Raw genomic sequence first — 23,808 nt, forward strand, 5'->3', positions numbered from 1 at the left:
ATCACTTCTGGGTGCACAGTGCCAGTCAGGTTCAGTACTTCCAAAAGGACGGGCCATGATCCTGCAAATACTCCAGCCTTACTCTCAGAAGTCTTCAGGTGACATCTCTATGACAGGGACCTGGTATGGGGTCCTCACTCCCCAAACTGTTGCAGCTTTAAGCTTCCCTGGTAGGAAAATCCCCTTTTCCACAGTTGTCTCCAGGAGAGGTGAGCTACTTGAGACTTAAGTGGGCAAAAGTGGATTTTCGGCTTTGGCTTTGGGTTCTGATTGAGCTCACCGGATGTGTGATCCAATTCTTCATGTAAACGGTTCTCATTAACCACTACTGACATATTATACTAATTCATTCTACTCAACAGCCATCTCAAGAAATCCTTAGGAGCCCAGCCTCTGCGGAAACAGCCTCCTCGAAAGGCAAGGATGGAGGGTTAGAAGAGCATTATAGGCATGCAGATTTCACGAGTAAACTGACACAAGCAGTAGGCGATTATTTAATTTCCATTCAGCCAAAATCTCCAGCTCCCGATGGAAAAACCCTACGTACTCTCACTAAGGTACCGCTCTGGCCGGTCGGGTTTGGACCAAGGATCCCCTCTGGTCCAGCAGATGGCGCCAAAACCCACAGTGTACTTCCGGGCACCTTGGGGACGCTCTGGTCAGGACTCTCCCTCGCCTCGCCTCGGTGACCTTTCCTTCCGCCTCCCGAGCTCGTCATTTCCGACGCTCGCATGCGCCGGCTACTGGCGGTTGGGGAGGATGGCGGCCTCTTCGAGTTTGGAGAAGGAGAAGGATCGATTCGGAGGCGGCCCGGGAGCGGCCAGCGGAAACAGCACGCGGGAGCGGCTGTTTTCGGCGCTGGAAGATCTGGAGGTCTTGTCGAGGTAAAGCCGCTGGCCTGAAGGCCGGTGGAGTAGGGCCGGGAGGGTGGACCCCGGAGCTGGGCAACCCCGCGATGAGCTTCTTGGAGTTCGGCGGGAAGGGTCGTGCTCGGGCAACGCCGGCACGTACCCCCAACGACAGTGCACCAGTATCCGCGATGTGGCCTCCGCAACCCTCCCGGGATCCGAGGCCGCGCTTTTCCCCATCAGCGCATATGAATAATGACAATAACTCTGGAATCCCAAGGCTACGATAGCCATATTGGGTCTTGGACATCACCCGGTCCTCCAACACCCAACAAGCATTTATGGAACGCCCCCTGGGTGCCAGGCGATAGGAAGGCTGTAGTGAACGGGAGTCTGGTTACCATCCTGGAGGAGCTCAGTGTCAAGAGGGAGAGGCAAACGTGTGAACAGCGACTTCGATGCGGAGCTTGTTTTTATCAGAGGCGTGGCTGCGGGCTCCTGTAGCATAAGGACCAGGTCTGCTCCGATGCCTAGGTAGTCAGAGAAGACTCCCTGGAGAAAGGGCTGCTCAGGACGGAGTTCAGTAGGCTCACCGGGCGGCGGGATGATGGAAGAGCAAGTACAAAGGCGCGACTTGCTGGTGTAATTAATTCCAAGTTGTTTGGGGTGGATGTAGTGCAGCGTGTGGCCTAGAGGTAGGAGATTGTCTTTCTCCATGTTCTGTCACCCTTAATGGTACTGTAAAGTTGGAGCCTTCCGTAATCCAGTCACATTCACTTGGGTGTTAAATTGTATTGTTTCTATCTCCTGAAATGTTGCTCAGATTTGCTCTCATTTCCATCCCCGCTGTCACAACTATTTTTTAAGGTATCCTCCCGACAGCTTTACTTGCCTTCATGCTTCTGCACTTTATTCTGTATTGCCCAAGAGCAGAGTTATCGTTCTGAAATAGGCATCTCTTGTGACTTCTTATCTTAAAAACATTTGATGGGTTTGTTCCCATTGTCCGATGAGGTAAAGTCCAGGTTCCTTAGTTTAGTGTGCAAGTAGGTGTGTTGTAAGGTTCTTTATATAGATAGCCAGGAATAGCAGGACAAGTGATAACTAGAGATGTTTGAAAGAAGAGTTTATTAGTCCTTAAAAGTCCTGGAATAGAGAGGAGTGGCATGACTTGCAGGCTCACATGGGAGAACATGTCAGGAATGTATGCTCAACCAAGCAGGTGCGTAGCAAAGGTTACAGTGGACCTGAGACTGTGCATTTGTGATGTTATAGGGGCAGAGCTCTAGCGATTAGTCAAGAAAGAGCAGGGATTGGGGAGTTTGTATTTGACTTTTGCAGGGGTATGAACCCGGGGAAGAGAGGGAGAAGCTGTTTATCTTATATAAATAGGTGTCAGGACTGTTCACTGACAGTGTGTAAAGTCCCTATTTTCTTTTAATTCACTCTGTGCAGTCCTTCCCTATCTCCTCTCAATCCACTCTGTTATCCTCCTGTACCACCACATCAGTCTATACCCTTCACTCCAAGATTAGTACTCCCCACCCTCAAAAAGTACTACTTACTCAACTTCACTGCCATTCTCCATCTCCTACTTGGTGAATCATTCATTCGTCTTTCAGAATCCAGCTCGTGTCATCTTTTCTGTAGCCAACATTTGTTGATAGCTCTAGAATAAATTTTACGTATTGTGTTTTGAAATATACCTAACTAAATTGCTGTAAATTTAGTTCTTGCCATCATATTACTTACCAAGTTACTAGGTTAGCCTGATATTAAATATATAAGAAAAACCTCAAACACATGGACACCAGTATTTGTCCTTATGTAGCTTATGTGTTTAATTCAGTGTTTAGTTTGTATTAAACTCGAATACTGCCTGATGGCAAACAATGTTGGAATCTTCATTTGTGGTCAGTGGTGAATGAAAAACTCATAAGCACAGGCAGCTGTCTTAATGTTTTGCCTTGGTGTAAATGTTTACGCATTTTAATGTAAGTGCTATTTCTGTCTAGGTCTTTGCTGGTTTTGTAGATTGTGGTGGAGAACTTAACAGTTTCCTTGTTAATCCTCTTGAATGAAGACCCACGTTATTTCTTAGGAAAAGGACACTAACAAGATTGAGAGTTGGTAGTATAATGTTTCCAGTTAAATTATTTATGACTCAGAACTGTATAAGGTAACTGTTTTGGGGACAGCAAATAGAAGCTTCGTTTAGTTCACATTGTGCTCTTTTTCTTTTTAAGTTATTAAACTCTAAATCATCCCACAAATGCTCTTCATTTGAAAAACTCAGTTTTCTCAACCTCAGCACAGCTCTGTGTAGATGTAACTTTAAACTCATTGCTGGAGCAAACTAAGTCTCTTAAATACTTTGATACAAATGTTGTTCTGATACAAATCTGAATTCCATTTGATTCAGAACAACTAATACTTAGCTGGAAAATACTTCTTTTGCTTCTGTCTAAACCAGTTCTTCCAGTTTCTTGAATTCTGGATCTCATTCTGCTTGAACTATGGCTTTTGAGCTATTTCTTCTGTGAGCATTCTAACCTGAAAGTTGACTTCAAGCAACTGTGCTTAGGAATCTTGATGGTACTGTTAAGTTTGAAATTCATGGAGTTAAAGTGTCCTTTTTTTTAAAATCAGTTTTATGGTATGGATGGTACCAATGAACTTTTCTGTAAATATATTATCTTGGTAGTGGCACTCCTCCAGGAAATAGTTGCCGCTGCCTCTTGTTCTGAGTAGGTCTTCATCTTAGATCTTCAAATCTTTGCCTTTTCGGTTCATTCAATGAATGGGCTGTTACTTCTCACTGTTATGCTCTAGAGCCCTGTAAATTCTTTACTTTTCTGAGCTTTACTTGGTGTAACGTAATTTACTTGTCTTTTCTGAGTAACCCTAGTGTATATTTCATATTCACCAAGTTCATGAACTGTGTTGCTGAGTCTAACCATCCAGGTATGGACTTTGAGAATTTCTTCTGACATCCTGACAACTCAGTAACCAGTTGTTCTAGTTTGCTAGCTGCCGGAATGCAATATACCAGAAACGGAATGGCTTTTATAAAGGGGAATTTAATAAGTTGCTAGTGTACAGTTCTAAGGCTGAGAAAATGTCCCAATTAAACAAGTGTATAGAAATGTCCAATCTAAGGCATCCAGGGAAAGATACCTTGATTTAAGAAGGCTGATGAGGTTCAGAGTTTCTCTCTCAAGTGAAAAGGCACATGGTGAACATGGTCAGGGTTTCTCTCTCATCTGGAAAGGCAAATGGCCAACACAGCATCATCTGCTAGCTTTCTCTCCCATGCAACTCCCTGGGAGGCGTTTTCTTTCTTCATCTCTGAAGGTTGCTGGCTGGTAGACTCTCTCCTTGTGGCTATGTCATTCTGCTCTGCTCTCTCAGAAATCTCATTCTTCAAAATGTTTCTCTCTTACAGGATTCCAGTAAACTAATTAAGACCCACCCCAATGCGTGTAGACACGCCTCCACCTAATCCAGTTTAACAACCACTCTTGATTAAATCACTTCTCCAGGGAGATGATCTAATTACAGTTTCAAGCATGTAATGCTGAATGGGGATTAGAAGAAACGGCTGCCTTTACAAAATGGGATTAGGATTAAAACATGGCTTTTCTAGGGTACATACATCCTTTCAGACCAGCACACCAGTTTTGTGGTCCTTCCTCTGGGTTGTTTTCCTCATGCTGCTAGTAGTGCATAAACTTGATATGTATGTTCTTTCTGTTTGAGATGGCCTAATTAAGTAATTATCTGTTTTGTTAGATTTGGGACTAAATAGAAGTTTTCCTGTATCTAGATTTGACTGATTGATTTAGCTTTCCATATATGATTTTTAACTTGACTACTGGACATAGCATTTCCTATAAGATGAGATGTGTTTACTCATTGATGTAGTGAATCATCATTTGAATTTTCCTCAAGAACCTGGTGTTTCTGAAACTTTGTCCTTTGATTTTCCATTTGTGTATGATTGATTGAGGTACCATGTCTCTTCTCTTCCTATTAAAGAAGTTGTAGGCTTTCTGTTGGTCTTTCTCCAAGAGTGCCAAGAAGACTTTTATTTCTCATAAATTTGTAGTACTCCTCATTGAATTTATTGACAAATTGGTGATAGACTTCTTTCTTGAGACAGTCTGTAGTTTGTGTAACATCCATTCTCTCTTAGAAATTCACTTTTCTTTTTCTTTGATTTTCTCATGAACTGTTCACCACATTGTTTTTTTATCTCTAAGGAATGACGTAAAGTGAAAATTTACCTCATTTTCAATCCTGGAGATATTGGCAGTAGTGGAGGAGATATCACCTTGTTTGCCACATAAGGCTCATCGAACCTTCACAGAATGAAGCTGCTTTCAGAAAAGTCCCATTATGTGCTCACTGAGACATAGCTACATATACTGATTCTGTGATCTATGAAGTTTGTCATTATCCTATTAATGAAATTTATCTGCTTTGCATTTTTTATGAAAAACAAAGTTCCTCACTAATGTAACTTTCATATTTTTATGCTCATCCTATTGATTTTAGAAAACAGTGGATTTGTAACTTAATATATACTTTACAATCTCATAGCTTTTAGCATATTTCATTATTTTGTAAAATGTAGTAGAATGAGGTAGTCTTTAGGGGAATTTTAAAAATAGAAACGTATAGGTGGATTGCAGTCTAAAGGTTTTTCTTTACTTTTGCTTGGAACTGAGAACTCATTGTCCCACAAGAACATGTTGATGGGTGTATACAACAGCCTGTTATAAACCCTCTTTACCATAATTTACCTGGTGTATAGTACCACTAATGAGACAATCTAATTCCTATGTAAGTTATATTTCTATGGGGAAATGTGCCTGGATTCTAATTTAGTACACCAATAATAAAGTTGCTTCCACTGTAGCAGGGCAGAGCTCTCTCTGTCTATCAGAATTGTACCCTGAGAGTAGGTGAAGGGGTTCTTTTAAACTGTTTTTACTGTCGAGGGAGACAACAAAGGTTTCTACTTTCTGCTAGATGATTACAGAAGAATAATAAGTCGTATAGATTCTCCCATCCCCCATAGTTCTATGTTTAAGACTGCCCCTTGTAAGGCCACTGTGGATTTAAACTACCATATTTGCAAGAAAAAGGCATATTCCATATCTCCCTACATATTCCCACTCGCCATATCACCACTCCTTACCTGCCAAACCAGCTGTTACTTAGACCCAAAGTTCTCAGTGGTCTATGTCTTATCTATGGGGTACAGAAAAAGGTTACTATAGCACCCTATTTTCATGAAACACCTGTTTAACCCCTCAGCAAGATCTGTCACCTTTACCTCCAAAGTATGTATGTGTGTGTGTGTGTGTGTATATATATATATATATATATATATACACATATATGTATTTACTAGTTTTATTGTAAAAACAACATACAAACATACGTTCTTGACATAAAAACATTCCATATGTGATGTACAATCAGTGGCTCACACTATCATCACATAGCTGTATATTCATCACCATGATCGTTTTTTGAACATTTGCATCACTCCAGCAAAAGGAATAAAAAGAAAAAAAAAAAACCTCATACGTACCATACCCCTCATCCTTCTCTCTCATTGACCACTAGTGTTTCCATCTCAAAGTATGTATAAAATCTGTCCTTTTTTCTCCCATTTTCATTATGAAATCCTAGTGGCTGGGACCTAGTCAAACCGAGTGTCATCTTTTGCTTGCGGCATTACAATCTACTTAATTTCCATACTGACCCTCTTTTTGTCCATTCCCCAGATAACTCAGTTCATGTCATTGCCCTGTTTAAAATGACTCTGTGGCTTCTCATTGCACTTAGAATCAAATACTAATTCTTTACCGGCATTTATAAGGACCTATATAATCTGGTCCCTTCCTACTTTGTCCTCACTCTATACCCTTCTTCCTAGTGTTACTGTACTTTGTCCACAGTTCCTCAAACCTGCCTTTGGGCCATTCAACTAGCTGTGTCTTCTTCTGGGCATTCGTTCCTTCTGGTCTCATGTCTGGCTTCATTTATGTACTTACTTGGTTATTCTTGCTTCCAGTATTCGAATTAAACTGTTGTTATTCACTTTTATAACCTAAACATCTAGAACAATGCCTAGTCTAGGTGCTCTATTAATGGAGTGAGTGAAAAGAATTTTCCATTTTCATATCTGCTTTTTTCTATTCTTTTATTCATACCTAATGGTACAGGGGTATAGAAGTTGAGGAGGATTGGGGTCCAGTTGGCATCATCCATAAAAGTACGAGGCTAAACTGAAAAAAAAAAAAAAAAAAGTACAAGGCTACTAGGTAGGAAGCTGGAAACAATAAGGTGAAGATTGCCTGGCAGCCAGAAGAAGGTGCAGGCACTACTACCAAGCAGGACCAGGTAGTAGTTGGGAATCTGTCCCCTCCTCTAGAATTTCTCAAAACTCCCATCAACAAATGTGAGGCTGATGTAAAGATCTGCCCTGCTGTAATTTTTTTTATGAGAAAATTGACATATCTATGAAATGAGCATTCCAGATACATGGGATTTTATTATGTGTAAGAAGCTCTCTTTGCTGATGCTTTGTGGTTAATCAAAAATTTTGGTCAAACTGGGGAGTCATGAAAAAAGATTCATGCATTCTGTTTTACCTTAAAACAGTTAAACCCTGTGTTCATTTACTAATCTTTTCATATAAGATCAGGGTCAGCAAACTTTTACCAAAAAGAGCCAAATAATAAATATCTTTGGCTTGTAGGCACAGAGTTCACTCAGTTCTGCCCTTGTAGCAGGAGAGCAGCCAAATGTAAATGAATAGGCATGACTGTGCGCCAAGAAAATTTTATTTATATACAGGGACAGTATGCTGTATTTGGCTTGCAGACCCCTGCTGTAGGACAAAGGCATTTTAAATCTTCAAGACTTTCTTGCATAAATCATACCCAAAATGCACTTCAATTTCTAGTTTGGTTTTCTTAAACTGAAGCAAGAACTTAAATGCTTATCACACAGTATTAGGGCAGATTCTTCCTCTGTTTTTATGACTCCCCCCTGATTCATCATATTTCGTTGGCATCTGTGTAAGGGATATTAATTTCTATTATTTTAGTAATAAGTAAAACTTGTCTTAACATGTTTGGGGACAAATGCATTTGAGTCTTGGTTACGATGCAGCGTAGCTGGTGAAGGCTGAAGTCATGATGGCGGTTGGGCCAGGGCCCTGCGTGTTGAGCATGCCTTGGGGGCCACACCGCAGGTGCCACGCCCTTCACAGAGGGATTAGGGATTGAAGCGTTTTGGTGAACCCAGCTAGGCAGCTAGGTAGAAATCACTTAAGGAAGCCTCTGCGGTATTTGCTTTGTAAAATTTTTGTCTTTGTTGTAATTAGGGAACTTATAGAAATGCTGGCAATTTCAAGAAACCAGAAGATGTTACAGCAGCCGGGAGAGGAAAATCAGGTAGGTGGTTTTTTTTTTTTCAATTAAAAAAAAATTGCATATTATCTGCAAGCTTCCTATTTATATTTACTTTGTGTGAGAACAGGAAGATTGGAGACTGTTATTTTAATAGAAACTTTTAAATTGCTATTTTCTTTGCATTGTTTACTTAAGATGATGATATGTTTAAGAAGAAAATAGTTGTTTAAAGGTTAAGCAGTATTTTGTTGTTTTCTCTTATAGTTGTAATTAATGTTACGTACTTATTGATCTTTGCCTTTTGAATGAACCAAAAAAGCCTTGTTAAATAGAGATTATAACAACATATAGCACCAAAGGAGTTAATGTTCTCATAAACTTAGCCTTTTATTGTAGGCTTGATTCATTTAATATAACTTGAAAAATGAATGTAAATAAAAGAGAACATTAATAGAGGTGAAAGTAATTGGTATAGAGTTTACAGCTAGTTTTTATTTTCTTTATACTTTTCTGTCCTTTTCATTTTCTAAAGTGGACAATATCTTATTCAAAATCATTTTTAAGAGAAAATGATTAGGAAGAAATAACCCTTTTAAAGACGGTATAAGATAAGAGACAGTATCTAATAAACCTCTTCTCCCCACCGTCTGCCCATCACTATCTTAGTTTCATTTTATGACATTTTATGTGGGTAGAGAAATCTGATGGACTCCCAACAGAGAAGTATTACGGAACCTGTTTTCTTCAGAGATTAATTTCCTGAAAGGTGGTGAGGGTAGGGTGGGGAGCGGTAAGAATCAGATAAGGCTGCAAATTGGCAAAAAGCTGCTAACTTTAGGTTTTATTTTGTTTTTAGAAAAAGAACAACAAATAAAATAAACAACTAGCTCTTAAAACCGAAAATGAGAACTCAATATTTTTAAAACTCAATAAATTAAACGGGGTTTTTAGATATTTTTCCTTGTGGGAACACTTTTTTAGACAGCTGCATAACTCTGTTTACTGGCAGGGTGGTTAATTAGTATTTAACTTTAAAAAAATTGTCTAAATTTTTTAAATTGTAGAAAGTATAAAATTAAACAGAGCTGATAATGTTTATTCCCTACTTGAGGGTCAAATGTTATATTTCTGTGTGTGTGTGTGTGTGTGTGTGTGTGTGTGTGTGTTTGAAAGAACTTAGGAAGGATTTCAAAGAAACAGTCTAGGAGTAATATTTTGCCCCTACATTTTCCTTATGAACTCAGAGCACTCATGTACATATTTCTCAACTGCTCTGATGTGTCTTAGGGACTAGTTAGAAAGAAAACTAAGCATGTATTTCAGTTCTTAGGTAGTAATATGAGCAGGTGTAATAAAGCAAGCATGCATGTATCAAAATAAAATTTACCTAAATTAGTTCACATTTTTCTTTTCTTTAATTGTCTTTCAAAATAAACTGTGACGGTAATTTCAGTATAAAACATATTGAAATGTAAAAGGTAAGAGCATGAAATTGGGATGTAAATTCTGACTGATGCTTTGAAATCTTTTACCAGTTTTAAAAAGGTTTTGTATGTAAGTTACAAGTGATGGAAATTGTCATTTTCTCTATTTCGGTTAAGAACATTCCCTTCTTCTGTGCACTTCTCCTCTACCACTTGGAGTTCTTGATAAATCCTTCTTTTCCATTTCCATTCATACCCAGTCAATTTGTTCGGAAAGCCTGTAGATACTACCCTTATAATCCACTGCACCCTTTATGTGTTCCATGCCTGCACTACCCAACATGGTAGCCTCTGGTCACACATGACTATTTATATTTAAATTAAGTATAATTAAGAATTCACTGCTTCAGTCACGGTAGACATGTGGCTAGTGCCTGACATATTCAACAGAACATTTCCATCGTCACAGAAGTTCTGTGGGATAGTGCTGCTCCGTACCACCCAAACAGTGTAACTTACTTTTTCTTAAACTTCCCTAGCCTTTTCCCTTTTCCTGGGTTCTACAGAGAAATAGAACCGACAGTGTGTGTGTGTGTGTGTGTGTGTGTGTGTGTGTGTGTGTAAATATCATGAGATTTATTCATAGGAATTGGCTCATATGACCATGCAGATTGGCAAGTCCGACTTCCATAGGGGTAGGTCACAAGACATCCAAGGCAGGCTTTGGTGAACTCTCCGGGAGAAGCTGGCTGGCTGAGGAAAAGATGAATTCTTCCTTCTGATTATTGAAATCTCCCTCATTGCTGAAGGGATTCTCCTTTGTTGATTATAGATGTAATCAGCCATGGATACAGTTAACTGACTAAAGATTCAGCTCCATGAAATATCCTCACAGCAATAATCAGGCCAGTCCTTACTTGACCAAACAAGTGGACCATAATGTTGCCAAGTTGACACGTGATGGTTTAATCAGACCTGGTATGTCATTGCCTCCTTTTGTTGTGTTTAGATTCCACCAGTTCTTTAAGAGTTGAAGAAATACTACCACCTTTCTGGATCTCAGCTCTGTCCTCTCTGTTGACACTGAAGGTGCTTTTCTTCCTTCCAAAAGCACATACTTATAATTCTTGTGGCAGTTATGTTCTGCCTTGTGTTGTGGTTAACTATTATTTTGGAAAGTCATAAGTCTTTTCTTTAGATCCCAGCAGTTTGCTTAGCTTGTTCTAAATGCTTAGTATAGTTTCACTGAACTAAATTGATTTGCATCTCTTTCCCAGGAAAAAAGGACCAGAAGTTGTTTTGTCGGTGGAAGGCAGTGTTCAGTCAGGAGGACCTAGTTTAGAGATTCTTTGCAGCTTGAGGAGAGGAGAATGAATACTCTTCTGTGTAATTTGCATTTGATATAAACATACACACACATACATACATGTACATATATAGAGAGAATATCAATAGTTTTCTCTTTTTAAAGGTAGAGGTGAATAGATTGTAATAAGAAAGTGCCTATCTGTGGGATTAGGTAGGAATTTGTGCAAGATGTCTACTTTCTAGGCATTTATTAAATGCTCTCTATAAGCCAGGCAAACGAAGATTATTCAGAAGGTGGTAAATGATGTGCCTAAACTTTTGGTAATTTTTTAAGACCCAACGATTCTCTGAATTGTTTCTTGTACTTACATTGTACATGTGATTTCCTGCGTAATTTTCATTAAAATCGTTAAATATTAGAGATGTTCCCATTAGAAAACTTTCTAGCTACTGCTTTATTTAAATATCCATATGTTCATTTAGAATTTTAAAGTTAGAAAAGATCTTACTGATCTTTAGTTTAACCTCCACATAGTTTGAGCCCCAGCCTGGATGAATGAGTTAGAGATTAATGGATGAGCTGGAACTAGAACCTTCCATCTTCTGACTTAAGTTGAATATTTTTTTCTCTACTGAACAGTAGAATCTAAAGAGAATCTTAATCTCCGGTAGTGTATGAATTAGGTCAAATTGTGTAAACTTCTTGGAAGTTGTCATGGTATTACTTAGACTATTAACTCATTTATATAGCTTTTTAGAAATGGAAACCTACCTTTCTCCTGAGATTTGGGAAGAATTGGGGTTATAGGTGCATTAAACTAATAGAGTACACTTTCTAAAGAAAAAGCATTCTATTTTTATTTAGAACAAATACTCCTAATAAATGGATGGTGGTTGCTGCTTAGCCTTTTGTCTTTACAGGATAACTCCTATAAAAATTAGAGGTAGAAGGAACTTGACCAGGCTTGTGTGTATTCTTTAGTCTTTAACAAATTTATTTTTAATGCATTTTTATTGGAATATATTCCCGTACCATAACACTATCCAAAGTACAATCACTGACTCACAATATCTTCACACATAATCCCATGATCAATTTTAGAACATTTTAATTACTCTAGAAAAGAAATAAAAACAGAAAAGAAAACCCAAATCCTCCCATAGCCCTAATCCCACCCCCTCCACACCACCATTATTGACCCTTGGTTTTGGTGTAATACATTTGTTACTGTTGATGAAAAACTATTAGAATATTACTGTTAACTATAGTCAATAGTTTGCTATAGGTACTCCCCCCCCCCCATAAACCCCTCTATTATTAATGCCTAATAGTGTCATACTTTCCTTCTGGTGACATACATGACTCTAAACTTCCCCTTTCTACCACATTCACACGCCATTCAGCACTGTTAATTATTCCCATAATAATGTGCTGAATGTCTGTTGTGCATTTCCACACATTAAGTTCAACCTAGTCAAACATTCTACACATATCTAGCACCTGCTCTCCATTCTTTAGCCTCATCCTATATCCTAGTAACCTATATTCTATATTTTATGTCTGTGAGTTTACATATTATAATTAGTTCATATCAGTGAGATCATAAAGTATTTATTCTTTTGTGTCTTACTTATTTCACATAACATAATGTCCTCAAAGTTCATACATGTTGTCATGCACTTCAGGACTTCATTCCTTCTTACTGCTGAATAATATTCGTTCGTATGTTGTCCTAGTTTGCTAGCTGCCAGAATGCAATATACCAGAAATGGAACAGTTTTTAAAAAGGGGAATTTAATAAGTTGCAGGTTTACAGTTCTAAGCCTGTGACGATGTCCCTATTAAAGCAGGTATATAGAAATGTCCAAATTAAGGCACCAATAAAAGGTTTTCTTCACTCAAGGAATGCCAGTGAAGTTCACGGTTTCTCTTTCAACTGGAAAGGTACATGGTGAACGTGGTGATGTCTGCTAGCCTTCTCTCCAGACTTCTTTTTCATGATGCTACCCCAGAGTGTTTTCCTTCTTCATCTCTAAAAGTCTCTAGCTGCATGGGCTCTCGTGGGTCTGTGTCTCTGTTGCAGCTGTGTTCTCTCCAAAATGTTTCCTCTTTTTGAAAGGATTCCAGTAAACTAATCAGACCCACGTGGAATGGGTGGAGTCACATGTAATCAAACACCCACAGTTGGGCGAGCCAAATCTCCATGGAGATAATCTAATCAAAGGATTCCAACCTGCATCATTGAATAGGAATTAAAAGATTGGATCCGGATTAAAACATGGCTTTCTAGGGTGTATAATCCTTTCAAACTAGCACATATGTGTGTGCCACATTTTGTTTATCTGTTCATTTGTTGATGGACACTTGGATTGTTTACATCTTTTGGCATTTGTAAATAATGCTGCTATGAACATTGGTGTGCAGATGTCTGCATCCCTGCTTCCAGATCTTCTGGGTATATACTGAGTAGTGGGATTGCTGGCTGGTAAGGCAACTCTATTCTTAGCTTCCTGAGGAACTGCTAAACTGTCCTTCACAATGGCTGTACAATTTTACATTCCCACAAGTAATGAATAATTTCTCCACATGCTCTCCAACATTGTGGATTTGAGTTGCATTTCCCTAATAGCTAGTAAAGCTCAGCATCTTTTTATGTGCTTTTTAGCCATATGTATTTTCTCTTTGGAAAAATATCTGTTCATATCTTTTGCCCATTTTTTGACTGGGTTGTCTTTTTTATAGTTGAGTGTAGGATTTCTTTATATATTCTAGATATCAAACTGTCAGATACATGGTTTCAAATATTTTCTCCCATTGAGTCAGTTGCTTTTTCAACCCTTTAACAAAGTCCTTTGAAGCACTGAAGTATTCGATTTTGAGGTATTCCCAATTACCTATTTTTTCTTTTGTTGCTTGTGCTGTGGTATAAAATCTAAGAAACTATCACTTATCACTAGATCTTGGAGTTATTTCCCTACATCTTCTAGGAGTTTTGTGGTATTGGTTCTTACATTTAGGTCTTTGATCTAGTTTTAGTTAATTTTTGTATAGTGTATGAGATAGGGGTCCTCTTTCATTCTTTTGGTTACTATTTCGTTTCTGCAGTATTAGCTAGCCTTTATTGAGTTCTTTGTGGTTTATGTCACATGAACCCTCACAACAATCTTACGCTACAATGATACTATTATTTTATCCTTTTCCTAATGAAAAAAAAGGCTCAGAGAGGTCAGGTAACTTTCCCTGTGTCACACTGCTAGTAAATGAAGGGGTAGAGATTTGAATCCTAGACTTTATATTTTATGCTTTTTAGTCTTCATGGTTTTTGCCATATCTGCTTAGCACCTATTTATGTATTTATAAGTTTTTGAAATCACCTTTTTTTTTTTTTTTTTTTTTTAAAGAGAGAGGGAGGAAGGGAAGGAAAGACAGAGAGAAGGAAGGAAGGATGGAAGGAAGGAAGAAAGGGAAACATCTTTAAACATTTTCTTGTTTTATTATATTTTGTTTGTTTGTTTGTTTTTTACATGGGCTGGGGCCGGGAATCGAACCGGGGTCCTCCGGCATGGCAGGCAAGCACTCTTGCCCGCTGAGCCACCGCGGCCCGCCCTGAAATCACCTTTTTTGTTGTTGTTGTTATCAGTACTACCTAAAATCATCTCAACTACCAAACTCTGGGGAACATTCCATTATAGTATACTTTTAAGGTTAAATTTTTAAATTTTATTTTCTCTGGGAAATGAATAAATGTGCTGATTTTAGCATAGTCCTAGTTCTGAAAGACAAGTTTGTTTTGTTTTGTAAGAAAGTATATAATTAGAAGAGGTAGAAAATCTTTTTGACATTCATGTTTTTCAAAATAATAATGGTAAGCTATTTTTATTCTTAAGGATTAGAAATAATATTTTGAAGTGTTAATTTGTTATAGCCTAGCCAATTCACATATGGATTATTTCTTTCATGGAATGTAGTGTTCAGTATTCTGTTGTCTAAATTGACCAACTATTATCTGACAGATCTTGGAGTTGTTAATTCACAGAGATGGGGAATTTCAAGAACTAATGAAATTGGCGCTTAATCAAGGGAAGATCCATCATGAAATGCAAATTTTAGAAAAAGAAGTAGAAAAAAGAGACAGTGATATTCAGCAACTACAAAAACAGCTAAAGGAAGCAGAACAAATACTGGTAAGTTAGCCAAGGCTGGTTTATGAGGTAAAAAGAGATTGTTTAATCTATTTCTGATAATAAGTCAATTGTCAGAATTTTGAAATGGGAGAAAAGTCTAAAAATGGCAGTCTGTCCTCTTAAAAAAAAAAGCCAATCCCTTTTTTACTTACTGTTTTTAGGTAGTCTGTTAAAACAAAGCAGTACTTTTGACCCATATTTTCATAATTTAAAGATTTCGCAATATTGAATTACAGAAATGGAGAGTTTTACTGACGTTTCAATTATTTATCATAATAAGTTTTTACAAAAGTATTTGAAATCAGTAAAAATAAGTAACAGTTTTGTAAATTGATTAAAATTTGCAATGATTTATTTAACTTTCCAACCCATACAAGGTGAAATTTGTATCCTTGTCAAGGACCATCTTTTCTTTTGTTGTTCTTGGCTACTATTTCAGAGAGACAATTTATTTCCTAAATTGTTTCCCTAAATACTAATAGAATTGTTACATGGTGTTATTGCAGAAATAGCTGTGTTTAAGCCTCATATAAACCAGGTACTGTGGATTTCCTTATCTCAAAGATCCTTTTCAAAAAGGTGTTAGAAATGGACTTTAAGGGAAAATATATAGAAGGCTGACTAGTTGAGGGTAAATTAACCACTGCTATTGAAGAAACAACCCCAAGTAAATGCCTTTTTACAAATATATTTACAATAAATATAATTTGTTTTTCATTATGAAAGTAATACTTGTTTATCAAAAGACATTTGGGGCGGGCCGCGGTGGCTCAGCGGGCAAAGTGCTTGCCTGCCATGCCGGAGGACCTCGGTTCGATTCCCGGCCCCAGCCCATGTAAAAAACAAACAAACAAACAAAATACAATAAAACAAGAAAATGTTTAAAGATGTTTCCCTTTCTTCCTCCCTTCCTTCCTTCCATCCTTCCTTCCTTCTCTCTGTCTTTCCTTCCCTTCCTCCCTCTCTCTTTAAAAAAAAAAAAAAAAAGACATTTGGAAAATACAGAAAAGTAGATAGGGGTAGGGAGGGGGGATTTGCCTTTAGTCCCACTGTGCAAAGATTGACACTATTAGCAGTTTGTTATATTTTCTTTTACTCTCAGGTAATTCATTTCCCCCTATTATAATTAGGAGGATACTGATTTCCTGTTACTGTTAATTAAAACTTAAGCATTTTCCATACAATTATATCCTATCTAGTTTTCCATACTTTGATGATCATCCTTGCAGCTTTCTTCTGCATTTAGGAATATTTCTTTAGGGGTAGTTTCCAAAAAAATTTAATTATTGAGTGAAAGACAGTGAACACCAAGTCCATGAGAAGACTGAATTTTATGATTTAGATAATAGCAGCTAGCATGCATTGAGCTCTTACCACTAGATGTTGTGCTTTGCACTTTATATGCATTATCTCAGTCTTTACAACAATTATAGAAGGTCAGTGCTCATATTCTGTTTTGTTGATGAGGAAACCATGGCTTAAATGAATAACTTACCCAGTGAGGCTGAACAGTGGAGATCTGAGTGGCTCCCTATTCTTACCCTGGTTGTAGTTCAGGACATACTGGGTTACCTTCAGTAGATTTTTTACCCTTTGTGGTACTTGGGATGTGGGGGGGTTATTTTCATGATGGCAGTCATTAAGCACAGAGGTAATGTATAAATAAATATCAATTCAAGAATATATCTTGTAAATTAAGGGAAAATATATTTTAGGGTACTTTATCCTACCCTTTGGCTCAAACTTTTGAACTAGATGCAGGAATAGGATCCTTTTGGGGTAGTATGTGGTCTGGATCTCTTCTGCATGTTTACAATAAAAGATGTAAAGATAAAAAATAAATGATCCAGTTTGTTTCCAAAAACTGTTTTTCAAATGAGGACTGATTTGTTAACACAATATTTCTTGTACTAAATGACATCCATTGTGGGGGGTTCCAAATTTCACATGTTGTTCTTGTGGGGTAAATGGTATTGTGAATTAAGCCAAAAACTGTACTTGATATACTTAGAAATAAACTATATATATATTTTTTAATGTTGTTTAAACTAGGCAACAGCTGTTTACCAAGCAAAAGAAAAACTCAAATCAATAGAAAAAGCAAGAAAAGGTTAGTATCATGGGAAGACAGGATGACCTTCTGAAAAATCTAAATTTTAGTTTAAAGAAATTGATCAGACTATTATTGGTAATTATTTGCTGCTATTAAAAAGATTCCTTTAAATTTTCATTTTAAATTATAATGAAATATCTGTTGGGTTAAATAAACATAAAATTGTGTTTATTTTTATGAAGTGTCTGCTCTGTTTTAGCACTGTGGTAGATATTGTTAGGGAGGTAGAATTATCATATCTCTTTTCCTGCTATGGGAAGCAACAATGGGAGGCAATTTATAGTTAGGTATATGAACATGAAATAAATACAGTAGGTTTATAAAATTGTTGGGAGAAGAGAAAGAGAAGGTCTGGAAGCAAGTGGCATTTGAGTTGAGTTTTGAAAGATAAGATAGGATGAAAAAGAAATCCATTGGACAACTAGAGTGAGATTAGAATGGTTTGAGATGATGCACATTTAATGGTGGAGAGGCCCAGCATGCCTTGTCCTGCCATGCTTCTCTTTTTCAGAGTCTTCCATGATGGATCTTTTAGTTTAGTTTGCATGCAGGAAGTCAGAATTATAATTAAAACTTATGTTACTTTCTTTTAATGATTCATAGATAATGATTTCCATTTAGTCATCTCAGACTTATTGCCTAATTTTCCTCTTCCTTTCCTGTTTCTTGTGCAACCTCTTTTTTGATTGTTAAATAATGAAAAACAGCTAATATCCCTTGAGAGATGGCTAGGCTTCTATGGCTGGAAACAAGTCTCTAGGAGAGTGACTGAGGCAGGCTGTCTGAAACCTACACAGTGGTTCTGTTTTGTTTTTAGTCTTCAAAACTCTTACACACACACACACACACACACTTGTCCTGAAATACTCTCTAAAGTGTATAAAGTATAAGTTGAGTTTTCTCAGAAGTAACTGTTGTTGATGTTTGCATTGAGAAATTTTTTTAGGTATATATTAAACATATATAATAAACATTCGTGCACATGCATATAATAAGGATAACACACAGTACACATAAGCAGATATATTTTTAAGCAAAAATCAGATCACACTGTACATATATCATTCAGCAGTTTATTTTTTTTTTCAGCTAGTGAATATTTCATGGGCATCCCAAGTTGGCTCCACTTTGAGCCTCAGGGCCATTTTAAACAGTCAAGTGGTATTCTGTGGTCTGTTTGCTCTTAGCTATAGCTTTGATGCCATTAGAAAATGAACTGCTCTAGTTTCCATGTTTAATTTGTCTCACTATTAACTTTCAGAACAGCTATAATAGTTAAGAAATTATTGAGCATTATGCTAGCATCCCAGATTGATTCTTTAATATATTAGTTGATTTTTCTAAATAATTGTCTTTTTCTTTAGTTTGGAAATATACAATTAATTTACAGTATACATGCAGGTGGTATTGGGGGTGAGGTGGGTGACTCAGATTAAATTCTTATTTGAGATCATTGCATCTGATGCATAATTATGATTTGTACTTTTAAATGTGTTTACCAGACTAACATGCTTTAATTTTCTCTTAACTCTCAGGTGCTATCTCCTCCGAAGAAATAATTAAGTATGCACATAGGATTAGTGCAAGTAATGCTGTGTGTGCCCCATTGACCTGGGTTCCAGGTAAAAATACTTCCCTTATATGCTAGATATAAGTGGTTTCAGAAATTCTTAGGAGCCTATACACAAAAATAAGAAAACGAGGTTAAATACAGAATGTATTTATCCTTAGAAACATCTGCTATATATTTTCACATCCTTAATCTTATATAAATAATATGAATCATAGGTTTTATAAATTTGTTTTTCTGTGTCATGTTCTGTTCTCCTCAGAGAGGATTTTCTTGAAAATGCAAGCAAATTTTAAGAATCAAATCACTATTAGTTTTCTAAATTTTCTTTCAAAATATCTGCTAATATGACAGGCTTTTTCATATTTTTTTAAAGAAACGATGACATTTATTTATATAAGTGAACAAATTATACAGACAAGTCACATAAAAGCAAATAGTAATCGCAGACTGAAGTATGGAAAAATGCTCATCCTTGCTAGTAATGAAAGAAAAACAAACTAAGCAACTTTGAACTCCCTCTTATACTTAGTAAATTAATAATAGCAATATATAAAATACCTACCCAAAACTGTAAAGTTTAGTGAAACTGATATACTCAAATGGTGACACTATAAAATGTTGCACCTCTTTGGGAAATCATAAGGCAAACATATGAACCCTAAAATTGCTTGTATTATTTCACTTAATAATTCTCCCAGGAATTTACCCTAATAAAATTGAAAACATCATATCATACTCATATATTATAATTTATTTAAATCATTTCTCTATTGCAAAATACATTGTTCTCAAATCTTTTCCATATAGAGAATAGTATGTTATTGTGAAGATTCAGAAAAGAAATAAAAGTGCAAGTATTTTTAAAATAAGTATGTTATGCTCTTAATTGAGAGATGGCCTTCATATTCCAAAATTGAAAATGCAACTTAAGTTTTTCAGAGAGCAAAACTCTCTGAAATTTATTACTGCAAATTATTACTGCAAAGTGAAATTATTACTGCAAAGAAGGCATGAATAATTATTTTGTATATGATTGGATTAAAAGCAGACTTTGTTTTTTTAGGGGACCCACGGAGACCATACCCAACTGATTTAGAGATGAGAAGTGGGTTATTGGGTCAGATGAACAATCCTTCCACTAATGGTGTGAATGGTCATTTACCAGGAGATGCACTTGCAGCAGGCAGACTGCCAGGTAATGTTAGCTATAACCATGTTTTCAAAGACTGAGGATTTTCAATGTGAAAATGTTGGCATATGTGGATATTAAACAAGTTTGAGGGTCCAGACCCAACTTGTATTAATAGGTAAGGTCTCTGCCAATTACCCTGTTCTTTACTTCTAGATGCAAAGAAATTAAAACGGGCTGCCTTCTCTCTCATTTGTTACTATTATGCCATCTTCCTCAATTATTAGGCCTCTCCTTTATTGTTAATATCATTACTGCTCCTGATAAAGCTTTTCTTAAAATTGTGAAGCATGCCATGTAAACAGAATGTAAGGAATGTATATGTGCAGTTTAAATACAATAAAGTAAACATACTCCTGAACCATCCCTATATTAACAGAATGAATAAAAATAGCATTTTATAGACTTTTTAAAAAGTAAATTAGCTTTTATTCTGAGCTTTAATCTTCTTAAAAGTTTTTCATACGGTTTTATGCTATTCTTACATTTTCTATTATGTTCCCCATCTTTTATCCTTTGTAGGAGGCTTTTCTCTTTGATTAGGTAGAATATTTGGGAAGTAGGAAAAAATAATACAAAAAGAAAAAAATTACCTTTCGTGAAACAGTTTTAATATTTTAGTGTAATTCCTTTTTTCTGCAATTTTTACATTGTAAAAACATGCTGCAGATATTGCATCTTTTGCTTAATGTTACACTTCTAAGAAGTCCCCGTGTTATTAAAAATGCTTTATTTTTTTAATAAAGCACCATTTTTGTTAGCTGTATAAAGTAAAAACTTTGGGCAGCTCACTTTGCATGCATCAGTTTCCTTAACTTCTCATCTTTCTCATTGTGATTGTAATTGAAACAAGGAAAATTTAAATTTATTAGCTAGTAGCAAGGTGTTAACTACTAAGTAGTAAAGAGCTATTTTTAAAACACAGGAAAAATAAACATAATAAGCAACGACTACATCTAAGATCATAGAATAACCAAGGAAGGGGCAAACCTACAATGTCACCCCCTGATATTCAGACCTCATGGAGAGGTTGGCTGCGGCCCTCTGGATGGCCGACAAATTAGACGAGGTACCACAGGCCAGAGCTGACAAACTGGAAATGACCTATGACAGTGATAAGAGACTTGCTGGGAAGCCACCCTGTGGGAGTACTGGTGAAATTACTGGGGATGAGCTGAACACCACTGTTGTCCTGCACACCATCTAGGCACCGCAGGGATGTCTACCTCTGCACTTGTTAGTGTACCATGTTCCCTGCCTGCAGAAGTATAGACTCTAAATGTGACTTCTGTACTTTTTTCTAAGCTGTCTTTTAGAAATCATTGTCAATTCGTTTCTTTGATAAGAATCATCTACAGTAACAGTTCTGTCTTCTGAGAAATTGTTCAGACTTGTTATAATACTCTAATATAGTAGTATATTACCCATTTATTTATAATATATAAAATAAGATATATGGCCTAATACAAAGATATATGTTTATGTGTACATAAGTACATGAACATTTGATAATTGTGAATGTCTGGCAGAAGAAAAATTGTTAACTATTTGAATAGTTCCTTAAGAAGTTGTATGGTACTTTAAAAAACTGGTTCCCAGTTGTTTTTGCTTGATAAAGTTGATCTTCATTACTTTGGCCAAATGTGTTTAGATCTCAGTTTTAAAAGTACTTATTTTGCATTATTTGCTTCAAGGGAAGAGTAAGAGCAAAAATTAATTACAGTTGGAAATATTCTTGTATTTTTTCTTTCTTGCAGATGTGCTTGCTCCACAGTATCCATGGCAGTCAAATGATTTGTCAATGAATATGTTACCACCAAATCACAGTAATGACTTTTTGTTGGAACCTCCTGGGCATAATAAAGAAAATGAAGATGATGTGGAGGTGATGTCAACAGACTCCTCAAGCAGTAGTAGTGACTCTGATTAGAAAGGCATAAAAGACAAAAAGCATACAGAATCGAATATTATAGATTTCTGTTCCTTAAGCAATAGCAGGGAAACGTTAACTGCAAACCTGTGAGAAAGCCAGATAAATATTGGCTAAAGAAGAATTGTGCAACCATTTAAAAATAAGAGTGGGCTTTCTTTTTAAAGCCACAAGTCATGGTTTCATGGTTTCAGTTCTAATCTACTGAATATATAAGGAATAATCAAAATTTGCTGTTGATAGAAAAGATTTTTAGTTGTTCAGTGCTGTCTTAACCTGTTCCAGTTGTGTTGGACTTGTACAATAGTTCTGGAAATAAGATTTAAAAGAAACAACTGTATATATTACTCGTAGGCCTCCAGGAACCTAGAGAAGCATTTTTAAAAAGCAGTGGATCATCAAATGTTGCTTATTTCCAAATAACAAAACCTTCGTTTCAGTCAGGCTTCTGCTGTCTTCTGTTACAGGAACAGAAGAAATGGTTTCAGTTCATGCTGTTTGTAATTATTGTAATTTTTGTAAATAAACTCATTTTTGTTGTACTTACTATGCTTTTTTTAAAAAAACCAAACATACTTTCAGTGCAAGTAAGAATTACTTCTGTAAATCCAGTTATATTTTATACATACTTAAGTAGAATTCAGGACTAAGAATGAACATGATGCAATCGATATATCTAAACTAGTAATCACAACTAAGTTTCTTAGAACCCATATTTCTGTTTTCTTAGAAAACATAAAATGAGGTTGTTTTTAAATAATTGAAAAAATTTACCTCAGTTATGTGTGATTTTAAGAATAACACAAATTGTATGAAGAGTTTAGAATGGAAAGCAACTCTTTTACTCTCACCTTCTTACGGCTTTTTTGCTAGAATCACTTATGGTGGTTAACCTCAATGTTTAAATAGTAAGCTTATACCACTTTCTTTATCAACTTTAGACAGCATTTGTGTCTTTTGCATTTTTAGCTGATTGGAAAAGTGATAAAACATCCATTTGTGGAACACTAGCACAAATAGTAAAGCACAAAGGAGAAAGTAAAATTATTAGCATTCTACTCAGTGATACCATTTAACATTTTCAGTGTACATTCTTTGTTTTAAAAATTGACTTAGGTACATTTTTTAAATGAGAATATATGTACCTCCTGATATTCTGCAGAATTTTTAAATTGTTAGTAATTTCTGTATTCTTCAAATGAACTGAGAATTTTTTTCCCAACTTTTTTCTATTGATTTTTCAAGTGATAAATGATCCCTGTAGGAAAATTGGAAAATAATATTTAAAGAAGAAATTAATCATAATTTCATAATCTAGAATTAAGAATGTTTAATACTTGGGTGTATTTCCCTCTAGTCTTTTTTTTATGAGGGGAATGTTACCGTAACTAATTTTAAACCTTGCTTTGTTTATTATACTATGAATATTTTTTCCATGTGGATACATTGAAATACTTGCTTTCATGGTAATATTAATCCATCATGTGGATGTGCCATTATCTAATTGCTTTTTTATTATTGGGTATTTAGGATGTTTGCTTTTTTTATTAGTTTGGCTATTACAATATTTGTGCACAAACTCTTGTATTTATCTCTCAGTCATTAGGATCAAATCAAAAGGAATATTTTTTCTCCTGTTTTTTTATCCCTTAATTAGGTTTTTATTACTGCTATAACAAATTATCATAAATGTGTCTTAAAATAAGTTTATCATCTTAGAGTTCTGGAGCTCAGAAATCTAAAATGGCTCACTGGTATAAAATTGTCAGCAGGGCTGCATTTTTATGAAGGCTCTAGAGGAGAAT

General features: G+C 36.1%; 1 protein-coding gene across 3 annotated transcripts; it reads left to right on the forward strand.

The window, feature by feature from the left end:
* The first annotated feature begins 719 nt into the window (after nt 1-719).
* On the forward strand, nt 720-23,532 carry MED4 (mediator complex subunit 4). Of its 3 annotated transcripts, none has more exons than XM_077158239.1 (7): nt 720-884; nt 8,254-8,323; nt 15,028-15,198; nt 17,251-17,308; nt 18,847-18,933; nt 19,948-20,079; nt 21,831-23,529. In XM_077158239.1, exons 1-7 carry the CDS (start codon nt 760-762, stop codon nt 22,001-22,003), a joined length of 816 nt encoding a protein of 271 aa, XP_077014354.1. In that variant the 5' UTR covers nt 720-759; the 3' UTR covers nt 22,004-23,529. The 3 variants fall into 3 exon arrangements, with proteins under 3 accessions (XP_077014354.1, XP_077014356.1, XP_077014355.1); XM_077158241.1 differs by lacking the exon at nt 720-884 and adding an exon at nt 914-1,364 and having other exon boundaries at nt 21,831-23,532; XM_077158240.1 differs by lacking the exon at nt 720-884 and adding an exon at nt 1,379-1,543 and having other exon boundaries at nt 21,831-23,532.
* The last annotated feature ends 276 nt before the right edge of the window (nt 23,533-23,808 follow it).

This window comes from Tamandua tetradactyla, chromosome 4 (assembly GCF_023851605.1).
Source record: "Tamandua tetradactyla isolate mTamTet1 chromosome 4, mTamTet1.pri, whole genome shotgun sequence".
NCBI classification, from domain to species: domain Eukaryota; kingdom Metazoa; phylum Chordata; class Mammalia; order Pilosa; family Myrmecophagidae; genus Tamandua; species Tamandua tetradactyla.

Bases quoted from the DNA above. Each gene is read 5' to 3' on its own strand.
- MED4 (XM_077158239.1), top strand. From the start codon at position 760: ATGGCGGCCTCTTCGAGTTTGGAGAAGGAGAAGGATCGATTCGGAGGC. The intron at 18,934-19,947 runs GTAAAAATACTT...TTGTTTTTTTAG, and splicing joins CCCATTGACCTGGGTTCCAG to GGGACCCACGGAGACCATAC. The intron at 20,080-21,830 runs GTAATGTTAGCT...TCTTTCTTGCAG, and splicing joins TGCAGCAGGCAGACTGCCAG to ATGTGCTTGCTCCACAGTAT.